Genomic DNA, 15,743 nt, shown 5'->3' on the forward strand with positions numbered 1-15,743 from the left:
TGCTTTTCTTTCTTCTTTCTTCCACCATTAAAAAAAAGGGGCACTAGTAGGAATGCTGTGAGCCTTCCTCTAGATTTATATATTGTCATATTACAAACTGCAAATTGACTGATTTACATGTTTAATTACCATGTTCTCAGTGAGCTGAAATTTGAGAACAGGTAGTCAAATCCCATATTTGAACTTCAAACAGTTCAGAATAAACCAGCAGAATTTTATCAATATGGGTATCAGCTTTCAAGCATCTGTGGTTTTTCCATGCTGGCACCTTTTTTTGCATTTGGATACCAACATGGTGCAAACCTGTCAGCAGAGGAGTCCATGCTTTCCTTTTTAGCTATAATCTAGAAATTTGTCTCATATACATGTTACTGCCCACCAGAACCTCTGCCCTTTTGCTATCTCAGATATTGCTTAGTAAAAGAGAGGCAAAGGAATATAGCTTCTACTGAAGGGAGAGATGATGTTTAGAAAGCTGTCAGATGGAGTGGTGGGAGTCCAGGATGTTCTGGTATTTTAAGGAGACTCCAGGAATGTGGGGGACTCCGAGGATGGAATGGGGTTTGGTGTATTCCAGGCATTCACTATTTCCATTTAATACATATTATGCAAGAAATTTGCTGAAGGTGAGTGACTGTATCACCAGCACTGGCTCTAATATCCCTTCAGGTCAGCCACGTGTTGTTACAGAGGCAAGAGTCAGAACCTCTTTCCTAGGCAGAAACAAGCACCCCAGACCAAAGAAACTATTTAGTATTCCTCAGTTGTTCATGTTCATTGTCCTGTATCTCTAGCAATTTGCATATCATTACCTATAATTCCATACCCTCCAATCTTACTGTTTCTCTGGCTCTCTTTGAAGGTCATTCTGGCATGATTGTGGTTGTGGTTCAGTAGACTTTGACTGTGAAGGGTGGGAAAAACAGGACAGAAAGTTTTTTATTCAAATCTGCCTTATAACCTTACCCTCAGGTATGTGATCATATCCCGAGAGGAGAGAGAGCAGAACTTGATGGCCTTTCAGCACAGTGAGAGGATATACTTCCGAACCTGTCGCGACATCCGGCCTGGAGAGAGGCTGCGGGTCTGGTACAGTGAGGATTATATGAAGCGGTTGCATAGTATGTCCCAGGAGACTATTAACAGGAACCTCACAAGAGGTGAGTTTCATCCCTCCCTTCATCCCTTTTCTTTTTTTTTTTGCCATTCTCTAGCCAAGTTTCCTGCATTCTGTGATTTGGATCATAGACATAATATCAATAAATAATACATAGCATGTGCAAGAAGTGCTGAATTTCTAAAAGCAAAGCCCATAAGTAGAGAGCCCCATTCAGCTTGGTATGTGTGCAAAAGAAAATGCAGTTGTCCTCAGGGTGTCTGAAATCACAGCAGAATATCTTCACTTTATGTTTTGTAAGAAACTGAAATAAAACATGAATATTGGAGCTTCTCTCCTTCATAAATCTCCCTGTTGTGAAGCTGCTGCATTGACATATATTAGACTTCCCCTTTGTAAGATGTCTAATTCTATGGTTCCTGTGAATAACTGTTTAAGGGAGCTCTTTGGATAGGCTTGTGTGAATGTGAAAGTGAAGTTTTCTTGGTATGTTTGTATCTCTGATTTCCTGGCTTAATTTATCTCCTCTTTCTTCCATGAGTAATTTGAGAACAACACTGCATCAACAAGAGACTCCTCAAGCACACAGCCTTATAGGGCTTATATGACATATAGGAGATTTTTTACTGGTCATTAGATTCAGACCAATTTTTCCCTGGATTAGAATTGCTGTCTCATTATAGGGATAGTCATGCTGGAGCAAATCCAGTGTTCCTTTGGGCCAGTATGAAATTCCCAATGCAAGAAACTATAGGGGAAAACAAGATATTGCTATGCATGTATTTGTCTATCTGATGCTACAGCTTTGGGAATGAAGGAATTTCTTTCCAAGCCCAGCCACAGAATGGCAGGGCCTCTGAGAGGCAGCAAAACTAAATATAATTTTATCATTAAAAATCCTCTGTGTGCTATGGCACAGCTGCTGCTGCCTTGACTTGGTAAAAGGTGTCTCCTATTAAAATAGGGGGAGGACAGGGCCTCTTGGAAGCCCTGTTGATTCTCTGTCAACCTGTAGTTTTACACTTTCTGAATGTCATGATATATTGTTGATAATATTTGGTGAATATGCATGTATTACATTAACAGTTATATTAACTATTGTATGTGTATGCACAAGCATTAGGGATTTTGTTTTCATCCCATGTGCACACCAGATGCTCAAGTATTTTGAAACGTTCAGAAAATATTAGAAGGAAAACAGTATGTGTGCAGGGTCCAAGGTGGGTTACCTGACAGGGAAATCTTCCATTGATGTTTCTCCCAATATTAGTCTTTGTATGAATGCCCATTGCCAAATTGTATGCATCTCTGGCCCCCACCACACAAACATATGCACTTGCATTTGGATCTTGTGTTTCTACAGATCGAGAATTAAAAGTGATAGTCCACTGTAAGTGAAGCTATGAGTGTAATAGAGAACTATATCTGGGATCACCAGAACCTACAGTATCCAGCCACTTGGAGCTTGTTATATTGAGATAGATGGGAAAGCCTATATAAAAACCTCCAGCTATCTTAGTGAGCTAGTCCCTTGCTACCCGGGACTCAGCATCACATAAGAAAAATGCAGACACGATCATCACATGCATTTTTCATTTGGAACTCCTGGTTTCTGCTCTGAAGTGCCTCACCTTTAGCCATTAGAAAATAAGAATCTGTTTTAAAAAATGTTCTGTTTAAAACACCCAAAAATGCAAAGTCTTCCAAAACCTGTCAAGAAAAAAGATGCATTCTAAAAAAGCTCCCAGTGAGTGACAGAGCTTCTATTGTTTTTCCTTTTGTTTCTGCCCTAATTTCTTGGCTTTATGGGAGGGTTTCTTATGTGTTCAAATAGCTTAACATGAGGCCACAGTATTTACTTAATTATAAAAGAGTAATTGATTAAAAGAGACCATCTCTTTTAAGGTCACTTAATCAGTGGTTGAAATCCTCTGCAATGAAGAAAACAAAAAGCTAATAAATCCAAACTCTGCCCTTAGAAACACAGTAGCAAAATATGTGAGTCCGTTGCATTGTTTCATACCAGAAGGCAAGTGGGGATGCAACCTTACCCTAAGAACCCAGCATGAAATCTCTGCAACGTCCAGTCCAGTCCTCCATACAGTTCCATATCTAAGTTGTTTTCAGTCTTCCATCTTTTCTGCATCCTTAGCATTGTTCTCCTCAGCGAGACACTAGTAGCGCTTACACTGTAGCTGTTTTGAAACCATGAACTTATTTTAAAACCAAACAAAAAAAATCAGCATAAAGCAACGTCTTATTTGGGAAGCCACCAATGCTTGAAGTTATTTACAAGATAGAAGAAAGATGGAATTGAACCAAACCTATCATCCTTTGAATTTCCAGGTAAGGAAATATGGCTATTCCCTTTATTTTGAGCAATTAATACTTTGTGTAATGTTGCTTTTATTTTTTATCTTTGAATGATGGCCACTTTCTTAGAGTCCATAGGGACAAGCTAGATGTCCCAGCTTAGGAGAGAGTTCATCAGTTCTAGCTCAGTTGGAGACATGTACCATGGGGATTAAGAGGGCAAGTTTTTGTTTCCTGTGCTCTCTCATCTCTGGAAGAGCCTCCAGACTGAAACAGAACGAGTGCTTCTAAGCTTCTGGTTGTTAATGAGCAGACATTTGTGGTTCTTGTGGAAAACTCTGAATCTCATGCTTCATGTGCTGTACACCTGATACCTTTTACCAAGTCAAAACAGTCGCTGTTCTTCCAGCAAGCCAGTAGGCATTTGGGCACAGGGCATAGGGTTCGACTGTAATCAGTAGTTGACCTTATAGTCTTAATCCAGCACAGGTTGGTTATACCTGTTACATAAAACAAGCTGCCTGTATTTTTTTCTTCTCTTAAAATGTGTGGGTCCTACTCCTGTGTGGTTATAGAGACTGTCTCTTTTGAAGGCTTGCCCAGTAGTAGAGCTTATCTTCTTGGTTTCCGTTGAATTTGCTATCAGTTTCCTTATTTGTAATGCCACATACAAATCTGCAGGGACTCAGCCTGCCTTTTCTTTTTTTTTTTTTAGTTTTAGATTGAGGAATATTGCGTAGTTCCCTATGATAATCCCCGACCCCCTCATTTTCCTTTCTAGGCGATAAAAAATCACAGAGAGAAAAGTCAGAAAAAAATATGGAAAATCAAGAGGACATGAGAGGCCCTCTTCAGCTTACCACATTGAAGCAAGGGAAGAGCCCTTACAAGCGGAGCTGTGAAGAAGCAGAATCCCATCCCCAGACAAAGAAAAAGAAGATAGATCTCATCTTCAAAGATGTCTTAGAGGCTTCCCTGGAGTCAGCAAAGCTGGAAGAGCACCAGCTAACCACGAGCACCCCACTTTCCATTAGAAAGGCATCTAAATACCAGACTGAAGATGTCTTTGAAAGGTGTGGAACTACCATTCAGCATAGCTCCCCAAACCTCAGCAGAAACCGAAGTGAGGGAGAATGGAAGGTCCCCCATAGTTCCTCTTTTAGCACAGCCAAAGAGATGGGTCTCCTGGAAGATGAAGAAGAAGAGCCTCTGTCACTCAAGGCAGACAGCCCTACTGAACCATCTCTGGCATCCACTCAAGGCAATTCACATGAAATCCCCACAACTTCCTTTTGTCCCAACTGCATAAGGTTGAAAAAGAAGATCCGAGAACTGCAGGCTGAGCTAGACATGTTGAGATCTGGCAAGTTACCTGAGCAGCCTGCTCTAGCACCTCAGGTACCTGAGCTTCAAGAGTTCTCTGACCCCACAGGTAAGTCATGGAGAGTAAGAATGTTCTTCAAACACTGCATAGGAAAATTTAGGACATCACTGTATACTGTGTGCAGGCCTAAAATGTTCCAGCTTGGCCATTACGGGGAACACTGTGTTTTATAGAAACATTAGAGCCGTGTTTTGCTGAGTTGGGGGGCAGGAGCTGATACTGTGAGCCCACTGGGAAGACATTGTTTGGGAAATCTTCTGTAATGACGACTTGTTCTATTTGTTTCCATTGTAATGAATACACTGTCAATAAAAAAAAGAAATTCCATTGCAGCTGACTTGTTTGCTGTATTTTTGATGCTTTCTTTTTCAGTGGAAGCAGTGTGATCCTTTTGGAGCTACCAGGAAACTGTACTTGAAAGTCTGAATTACTTTAAATGTTGAAACTGAAACATACTGACTTCCTGCATGTGTGTGAAGTGTAACAAATCCATTCTTTCCTTTGGAAGCACTCACTGTATACTCTGCTGTCTTAATGCAAGCATGCATTCCTTTCAGAGACTTGTTTCATTACCCTCAAGCATATGCTGTCAGTTACTAATTTTCTTTAGCAAAGCAGCATCATGTTTACTTTTGGGTACCCCACAAAGTGGTCAGAATGGCCTTTATCTTCTTGTTGACCAAGAGACGTGGTATGTTTAAGAGTTATATAAAATACCTCTGATTTCTCTTCAAAACTTACATTCAGGTGGCCATATTCTACTTCTAATGTTGGGCATGGAACAGAATTTGGCCAAATAATAAAATCATAGAAAATTAGGGTTGGAAGGGACCTCAGGAGGTCATCTCGTCCAACCCCCTGGTCAAAGCAGGATAACATTCTGCATTATCTTCTGAATGTTTGCCATAGCTCTGAAGCTTTGTAAATATTTTTTCTCTTTTCTTCCTTTTAATTTTCCTTCTTCTTTTGCAGCTTCGGAAAGTATCATCTCGGTTCCTACAATCATGGAGGATGATGACCAGGAGGTGGATTCTGCCGATGAATCGGTATCCAATGATATGATAGCTGCTACAGATGAGCCTTCCAAGATGTCTTCTGTGACTGGCAGGAGGATTCGACGCTTCAAACAAGAATGGCTTAAAAAGTTCTGGTTTCTACGGTACTCCCCAACATTAAATGAAATGTGGTGCCACGTTTGTAGGCAGTACACAGTGCAATCCTCTCGGACTTCAGCCTTCATCATTGGCTCTAAGCAGTTCAAGATACACACTATAAAGCTTCACAGCCAGAGCAACCTCCACAAGAAGTGCCTGCAGCTCTACAAGCTCAGAATGCATCCAGAGAAGACAGAAGAGATGTGCCGAAATATGACCCTGCTCTTCAACACGGCCTACCACTTGGCTTTGGAAGGCAGGCCCTACTATGACTTTAGGCCTCTTGCAGAACTACTGAGAAAGTGTGAACTCAAAGTGGTGGATCAGTACATGAATGAAGGAGACTGCCAAATCTTAATTCATCATATTGCCCGGGCTCTTCGAGAGGATCTGGTAGAACGGATCAGGCAATCTCCCTTCCTCAGCATCATCCTGGATGGGCAGAGTGATGACTTGCTGGCTGACACAGTTGCAGTTTATGTGCAGTACACAAGCAGCGATGGGCCTCCAGCAACTGAATTCCTGTCTCTTCAAGAACTGGGTTTTTCAACAACAGACAGTTACCTCCAAGCATTGGACAGGGCTTTTTCCAGTTTGGGAATCAGATTGCAGGATGAGAAGCCAACTATTGGTTTGGGAGTAGATGGTGCTAACATTACTGCCAGCCTGAGAGCTAACTTGTTCATGACAATCAGAAAGACATTACCTTGGTTGCTTTGCTTGCCATTTATGGTACACAGACCTCACTTGGAAATTTTAGATGCAATCAGTGGAAAAGAGCTTCCATGTCTGGAGGAGCTAGAAAACAATTTGAAGCAGTTACTCAGCTTTTATCGTTACTCCCCCAAGTTAATGTGCGAGCTGCGAGTCACTGCTGCCACTCTTTGTGAGGAGACCGAGTTCTTGGGAGACATCCGAGCAGTGAAGTGGATCATTGGGGAGCAGAATGTCCTTAATGCTCTAATCAAGGATTACCTTGAAGTTGTGGCCCATCTCAAAGATGTCAGTGGTCAAACACAAAGAGCGGATGCTTCTGCCATTGCCTTGGCTCTCCTGCAGTTCCTTATGGACTACCAGTCGATTAAACTAATCTACTTCTTGCTGGATGTGATCGCTGTGCTTTCACGCCTCGCCTATGTCTTCCAAGGTGAATATCTCCTTGTGTCACAAGTGGATGACAAAATAGAAGAGGCTATCCAGGAGATCAGCAGGCTTGCAGACTCGCCTGGGGAATATTTGCAGGAATTTGAAGAGAACTTCCGAGAAAGCTTTAATGGCATTGCTGTGAAAAATCTACGGGTGGCTGAAGCCAAATTCCAGTCAATCAGAGAAAAGATCTGCCAGAAGACCCAAGTGATCCTAGCCCAAAGGTTTGATTCACGTAGCCGGACATTTGTGAAAGCATGTCAGGTATTTGACCTTGCAGCTTGGCCCAGAAGCACTGAGGAGCTCATGAGCTATGGAAAGGAAGACATGGTGCAGATATTTGAACACCTGGAAACAGTCCCATCATTTTCCAGAGAAGTTTGCAGAGAGGGAATGGACATCAGAGGAAGTTTGCTGATGGAATGGCGAGAACTCAAGGTGGATTATTATACCAAAAATGGTTTTAAAGACTTACTTGGTCACATTTGTAAATACAAACAGAGATTCCCACTGTTAAATAAAATAGTTCAGATCCTTAAAGTCCTTCCCACCTCATCAGCCTGCTGTGAGAAGGGACGCAATGCCCTTCAGAGAGTGCGCAAAAACAACCGCTCTCGCCTCACTCTGGAACAGCTCAGTGATCTTTTGACGATTGCTGTTAATGGGCCAGCCATTGCCAACTTTGATTGCAAGAGAGCACTAGATAGTTGGTTTGAAGAGAAATCAGGCAATAGTTATGCACTGTCAGCAGAAATGCTGAGCAGAATGTCCTCCCTTGATCAGAAGCCGATGCTGCAGAGCATGGACCACGGCTCTGAATTTTACCCTGATATTTAGGAAGGAATGCCTCAACTTCAGAAAGCTGTTGAATAATTTTTTTTTTAATCTATACTCTAAACTTTGATATATTATATAAGATATATATATATATATATATATATATTATATATATAAAAAACCCACACTGAAAATTTAAAGTTAAGGCGATGTGCGTCTGATAGAAGCTAAGTGGAATTTTAAGAATGAGACAATGTTTGAAATTTACTGATGTCTCCAAACATGGCAGCTGCAGTGTAGATGGCAACATTTCATTCTTCAGAAGCATGTGCTGGGGCCATACTCTACATGTTGAAACGTAACAATCTATAAGCTAGATGACGGGTCTCTGTCAACCTCCTCCTCCTCACAGTAGCTTCCTTTGTATGTGTAGTTTTTTATTTTAATTCCCTGATTCTCTTTTCACACTTTAGTCCAGTTATTGAGCCATTTGAGCCCTTCGGTGATGACCAGTAGATTCCTGATTTCCGACAGAGCACCCTGGTCATATATGTTGGGATCCCTCTTGTTTTGAATAGAAGCTTTATTCACTTACAGAGGCTGTTGAGGGGCTTGGTTTTTCTTTTTTCTTTTTTTTTTTTCCTTCTATTTTAGAAAAAAAAAGTCTCAGCTAAACTGTGATATCTCATTCTCAGTTCTCCCCACCGGTGGGCTGTGGAGTAAGGCAAGGCTTTCAGCTCCCCTTGTGATAACCCAACTACCAGTTATACATATTATAATACGATGTCATGTGCAGACTATAAAATAGCATAATAGAGAAGGCAGGGGAAATTTTGCATTTATATTTTTATATTATAGGAGATTTAAAAATATATACAACTCTTAAAACCAGGGCTGCTGTGGAAGCTAGACAGCCGATGAGTCAAAACCCATCATAGGGTAGAGATTCTAGGGCTTAAAAATTATATTCTAATTTACATTATTTATACTATGTCTTTATAATCATAGATTGTTGTGGTTTTTGTTTCTGTTTTGTTTTATTTTGTTTTTTGAATGAGTGAAAGAAAACCTGCTATAGTTCTGTGGCAGGGGATATCAATGCAAGATCCATCTTGGGTTATAATCATGTGATGATGTCCTTTAAAGGTTCATGTACTCTCTTGTGACCAAGGTAAGGTGTTCCACAACATGGCAGAATGATGACAAAAGGAAGAAGGAACGCTGTACTTCTTCCTGTGAAATATTTCTTCCTTTTTTGAAAAGGGTGCAAAGTCCAGCAGAAATTTGAAAGTGGGACTAACACTTTAAATGATAAGTGAGATTTTTTTAAAAGCAAATGAGATCCATATATTTACATAATGTCAATTCAGGTTAGAAAAAGCAAAAATCAATAATTAAGGTGCAAAAATTCCACAGATGCTAGTGCCTTGCTCTGCTGATGTGGCATGGGCAGCATCAACCTGGCTGGAGCATCACAGGGGTGAAACATAGTTACCCAGAAGAATCAGGCTGGCATGTTCTCACTTCCTAGAGGGACAAGTCTTGTGCCAAGTGTTGTTATTTGGAAACATGGTGGTGTCAGCAACACTGAACCTTTCTTTTCTCTAATTACCCCCTGTCCTTGGTCTTGGTGCTAAGATATCTCTAGAACCGTTGCTGCTAGTTGATAGCTTTTCATTTATATAAATATATATATATATATATATATATATATATATATATATAATTATTTTTTAAACTTTTGTTTTCAATGGTGATGTAGCATGTCTGAAACCAATCTCTCTTGGAGTCACTTTCACTGCCAGGGTTCACACACTGTCTTCCCCAGCAAATCCACACACCTCTACCTGGATCCCATCCCCTCCCAAACTACTTTGCCCTGAACAGAAGCACACAGGTCACGTGGAGACATGCGATTGAGCTGCCATCTTCCAGCTCAGCTCCTCAAACCCTGGACATGGCAGAACTAGTTATTCTGATGCATTTGAAAATGTATCCTATCTATAAATCAACCCTTTTGGGGTATGGTGAGGAGGAGAGATGAACACTGCTTGAAGTACATATTGCAAAGATTCCTATACCTCTTGTCCTTACTCTGCGCTATATGCTATTATAATAGGACAGTTTATTTGGTCAGTTTTGAAAGGGTCAAAATAGACTATGGAGCCTGTGATAGCTGATGGGATGGAATACAGTTTGAAGCACTTAACTCCTTCCTCTCTGTCTCTGCCTCACCCCATACAGTAAATGAAATGCGTATGCTAGGACAGATGCACCAGAGTGAGCTTGGTAGATAATGTCTAGTGTGAATCCAGACAGCTATTTGTATTAGAAACCAGGAACTGGAATGCTTTCCCCTGAAATCCTCATCCAGGTCCACAAGCAAGTCAGGTCAAGACACTGTTCCATATCAGCATAGGGAAGGCATTATGTAATACCTGGCAAGTGAATTATCATAATATATTGCTGAGGGTCCGCTTCTCCCCTTCCTCTCCCAACAGAGATTTTCTTCAGATTATTCAGCTTCCCAGATGAGGAAAGCTAGACCAGATTGCCCTCTGAAACTGTGCAGACTCAGGCAACCCCTCGTTCAGATATACAGGAGAGTTTCTTGTAGAGACAGTGTTCTCAACCGCTGCTGGCCTGCGAAGTAAAACACTACCCATTTCACCATCACAAACCCACCCAGATCAGGTTTCCTTTTGGAATCTGTTCTATACCTTCTTTACCCAAAATCTGAGAAGATAAAAAACAAAGTCCCCCCAAAGAAACATTGCCTAAGCTTTCCGCTGTAACTGGACAATGTGAATTTAGATACTGAGGAAGTGCAAGTAATCCAGCAGCAGGAATAGGATGGGCTTATTAGTTTCTTATTACAGTACTTTCTAACTACACTCAGATATCTGGGAAATCTTCAGCAATAGAAATGGCAACTGTAAAAAAAGGTACTTGATGTAAGCTACTCTGAGTTTAAGGGAAACAAAAGACAGCTTCCACTCTCTTTATTTTCTTCAGAACAAGAGCTTAGGAGCTCCAAGGGATCCATCTCTTCACCCTAACAGATCTATCCATTATCTTCCAAACAGAAAAAGTTAATTGGCCTGTGGCTCTTTTTCAGAACAGAGCTTCAGATTCTGTGGCTGTCTTGCTGGAAAGAGACACGTGGCCAATCCACAAATACGTTTATAAACAGTAAAGCTCACCTGCTTCTTGTTCAAACCAGTGTTCGTGCCACGGAAAAGCCTGTTTACAACCTCTACCCCATCATCCTTTTTTGCTGATGTTGCAAAAGAAGACATCCCTATGCTGGAAAGGTGCAGGCCACCAAAGACTGGCTTATAAATGACGTTTGTGACAGTCACATTTCATTTTCTAATACAGTTTATCATTGGTGTTACTTTTCTTTAGCTGTACACGTTCTCACTACTGGAGTAATATAGATATATAGGGTGTTTTCTTTTTAGACTGCCTGGAAAGCAGTGGTGTCTTCTCTTGCAAAAACTACCCTACATGGTATCAGTGAAGTAATGTCAATGAAATGAGTAATTCCTAGTGGCTGCATGCTGCTAAGATCTGTTAACTGAAAAGGCAAGAGATTCCTAGCATTTAACTATTAAGGAACGCAAGTATTTTGTTCAATAGTCAGGCTTGTGCAACACAAAGGAATCTTCATTGTGCTTCACAAAGCAAATAACATCTTTGCACATGATTAATGTAGGGAGCTTTCCTTGCAGATTTATTTACATAAAGATCTGGGTTTACAACCCTTTCTCACATAGGTAGGTCAAGGGATTTAAATACAACTGCAAGAATAACCAAGGTCTACTGTAAGGTTCACAATATAGGGGCCCCAACTGAAAAACTGTTATACTTGTAGAATTACTGTTGATTTTTAATGCCAAATGCTTTATTCATCCCCCCTTTGTTTTTCAGAACTGGTACCAAGTAAGGCTTTTCTGAAAGCAGATATGTTCCATTACTGTCTTTACAACTTTCAGTTGTCTGATTTCTTACGCAGGCCAACCTAAAGAGAAGTTGAAAGGTTCTGATGTAGTGATATCTGAGTGACAGCAGAGGGTGCCAGTTCTCAATGCTGGTGGAGATCCAGCATAGCAGTAGTAGTAGCACCAACAGCAGCAACCTACTGCACTGCAATACAACTCTGATGGGGTAGCAGGAGATACCTGTCATAGATTTTGCCTGAAGTTAGGAGGGAAGCTGTGCAAATGGGATCAAGTTTAACTGATTCCTCCTCCTGCTACTTCAAGCTAGGAGGGTATTGTTTTGAAGGTGTTGCTCCTGGTATTGTGAACATCCTCAACAGGAAAGATATGATGATTCTGTTATTCCTTGAGGGTTTTTTTTCCTTTTCCCTCTTACCTGGGGTATCTGACTGTGACTAATACACATTTCTCCAGACACTTGATTTTATATAGCTAGTCTTTGGGGGTATTGATTGCCAGTTCCCCCTATGCCCTTTTGCTCAGGCTTCTCTACTCTTATCCTGCTATTTGGCAGATACCCACTAAGCACATAGCCAACTACAGGGGCTCCCAGTGGCTGCATAAAGTCTAGGCCTCCCGGCCACTAGACTGAATACAACAGGGACAATCCTCATGGATAAAGAGACCAAAGCTCTTCCCATATTAGCAAAAGTGCAAGAAGAGCAGATGCATGTTGCAAGGATCATGAACCAAATATGCAAGAGTGTCCTTAAGTAGGCAAGTTCCTGGAATGTTCTTTGCTTTAAAGGTTGAGTTGATCTTTGCATTATCCACATGTACTGTTTGCACAGTTGCTGGTCTGGGTTCTCAGACACTGTTCAGGCCCAGTCCATTGCTAGCACACAACACAAACTCAACCAGTTGGCCACCAGAGTTCTTTGGGGTTACATTTCTTTCTTAACTTAGCATTGCTTTTTGCTTGGCCAATGGCTAAAACCACCAAGACAGCCAGCTTGCAAACAAGTAGCAACATCCTCTGCTTTTGCCAGATTTTCCTCTCAACGCTATAAAAGTAGAGAAATGGTACGTTGCTCCCCCGACCATTGTACTCTCAATCCAGTAATGCCTATGCAATTCCTGTCTCCTTTGGAGACATGTATAATGTGTGTGCATGTAAGTTAGTGTATGTATACAGTAAATATGCATACAGTCTATATATTGTATATACGCACATCCCAGTACATATACACACAGTACAAGAAATAAAATCACATGCCTATATATCTATAAATAAGATCTTATATATTTATATATTTCTATGTTTTCAATAGATCTAAAGATATAATATAGAGGTAGAATCAACCACCTTTGTGTAAGGCTGGCCCTGTGTTCTAGCACAAGGCACGTAACGCTGAAATCTAAGGACTTCAGTATAGCTTTAGCCTTACACTGAGGTCTACATTTGTCTGTATAGCACGTTAGTGAGAGAGACTTTGTTGTGGTTAGGACAAGGGGATTCATGGTGGTATGTTCAATAAGGTGCTAAATGAGGCCTGTGCAGTGGTAGTTTTGGGAATGTGTCTTGGTGAGGGAAAACAGTAAGCACCCTTGTCTTTTGACTAAGCCTGCCGTAGGTCCTGCGTATTCACACTGGGGTTGATACATATCCAACCTCTTTATGCACTTTTCTTCCCCTGCATGGACAGGGTTTGTTGACTTGGTGGTCCCAGTGCCATGAAGATATGGCTTTTCTGCTTCACCTGGTTGACAGTCCTAGGTGGGCATCAACAGGCTACAAGAGGGAACTAGTTTTCTAGTCACTAGTACTGCACAGTACAATAGAGTGTAGTTATACTCAGCATATTCTGTACAACATATCACCCAATGTTTTAGAGGTGCACTTAGAATAAAGAGAGACATACTTTACATAGTTGAAGACAGTTGTTCTCATGTGGTCAGATAGGAGGAATGAAATATGGATGGAGAGGGAGCAAAACAAAAGAAAAGAGACTGAATTGGGAATGGTAAAGATCTGAGTGTTCAAACTCAACTGGGAATCATGCCTGCAGTTCTGCTAGATAATTTTTGCAGTCTGCTTACTTTACAGTAGACCCAGTGAATGCAACTGTACTGTTGTTCCTCAGTGATAGCTGTTTCATCAGGTTCTTTTAAAGACAGCTACTTCTTAACTGTTAACTAGCCTGACTGACTGATGATCTAGATAGTTTTATTGGTGAAGGGAATTATTTGGTTAAGTAGGGGCCACTGTAAGTGATGCATAATGGTCACATAAGCCAACACAAATGCTAACATTGCTGATTTGAGGTGTTTAGGCATTTAACTCTTTCATCCCCTCCCTTGAAAAGAAAACCAAGAGAAATATTTTCATATGAATGGCAGTTTCAGGTTAAGGACATCTTGCTGGATCTGGGCTGTAGTTTTCATGGATCAGCTTTCCTGGAGCATATGTTAATCTCTGCAGGATTGACACCCACCTCTTTCCTCTCTCTGCATCAAACTCAGATTGCGAACAGAACCATTCATCTTCCAATGTTCTCGGCTGCATGGCGACACCTAGGGTGACTAGAGAGGTTTCTCTTTCAAAGCTAGTAGACATGATAGAGTCACTGCTGCTTCTTCCCAAGAGGAAGCTATCATACGTTCAAAGGAGAGGAATGGAGATCTGGCTTTACAGCACCAGCATCAGCCTGGTAACCACTCCTTACTTTTGTTTTAATTTTTTATTTCTTTTATGAGGAGGGGGAGTTCAGTGAATTTTAGTTCTAATGATCGTGACTAATTACACTGGTATTGCATGAGGAAATGCTGTGTAAGCGTTCCCCACACAACTCTGTCAATGCACCTCAGTTTCTGTCTGTTGCAGGTTTCTGTCTCCACACAACTACAAATCCACCTCAGTTACAAACTTGCCCTTCCTGAGTCTCTCTGAGCTGTGACTGCCAGTGTGCTGAATGGCACCTAATAAACATACACAGCAGAGAGAAGTTCTCCCTAGCACCCGTTCTTAATGAACCTCATAAATGGTTTCCCCATCCCCAGCTTCCTCCTTAAATGCCACTGACATTTTTTTTAAGCTCAGTTAGCAAAGCAACCCCCAGCCCTCATGCTGCCAACATAGTATTCACACCTGGTATTGGGATCTTTCATGCACTGCACCTCATGTTGAGTAAGCTTACTGGGCTACCTGGGGGAACCATATCCCATATGCTGTAAACATATCCCATATTGTGATAGGAGGGCTATTCAGGTTTCTGACATTCAGGCATCCTCACAGACTCATAAACAGTTTTGCAAGATACATATTTTTTTACTTAAAGCAGACAACAAAAGGTCTTGTCTTAACCTCTCCCTTCCCCACATCCAAGCACAGCCCTGCTGAACTGTTAGTTTCAAACACACCAACACACACACACATATACAAAATGAGAGAAAAAAGTATCTAAAAGTCTATTATTACATATGTATTAATATGTTAATATCACACTCTTTCGGAGAACATTAAAATGTTATTACTTTGCAGACTATGCTTTATAGTACCTGTGTGAAAGGACCTAGGACACTGGATACGAATAGAGCTATGTTGATATATCATAGTATGTACACGAGAACTTTCCTTTTGTCATATTATCCTTGTAATGTAAGATGATTGTTAATAAAACATTTAAATTTATAAGGATTAGGTAGTTTCTATTTTTTTTCTTTGATATTGATATAATTTAACTCTTGAAAAGCAAGAATACCAAAGTTGCCCAAGAAAGACCCACTTTGGCAAATTACTAAAGTACCTCTAGGCAATACTAGTTTGCATCCAGTGGAAGAAATTGCAACCACCCTTTATTAATAACATTTACCTGTGCAGATAATCCCCTGGCCATGTCATATCAACC

General features: G+C 40.9%; 1 protein-coding gene across 2 annotated transcripts in view; it reads left to right on the plus strand.

Annotated features, from left to right (window-relative positions):
* Positions 1–15,532, plus strand: part of PRDM11 (PR/SET domain 11) — a 62,716-nt gene extending 47,184 nt beyond the window's left edge. The window contains exons 6-8 of one of the 2 annotated variants that reach the window (XM_059722777.1): positions 973–1,160; positions 4,212–4,862; positions 5,787–15,532. In XM_059722777.1, coding sequence (XP_059578760.1) covers positions 973–1,160; positions 4,212–4,862; positions 5,787–7,951 — 3,004 coding nt within the window. In that variant the 3' untranslated portion in view covers positions 7,952–15,532. The remainder of the gene's footprint in view (positions 1–972; positions 1,161–4,211; positions 4,863–5,786) is intronic. The other variant, XM_059722778.1, reaches the window with a different exon arrangement.
* The last annotated feature ends 211 nt before the right edge of the window (positions 15,533–15,743 follow it).

Source organism: Alligator mississippiensis, chromosome 2 (genome assembly GCF_030867095.1).
Source record: "Alligator mississippiensis isolate rAllMis1 chromosome 2, rAllMis1, whole genome shotgun sequence".
Taxonomy (NCBI): domain Eukaryota; kingdom Metazoa; phylum Chordata; order Crocodylia; family Alligatoridae; genus Alligator; species Alligator mississippiensis.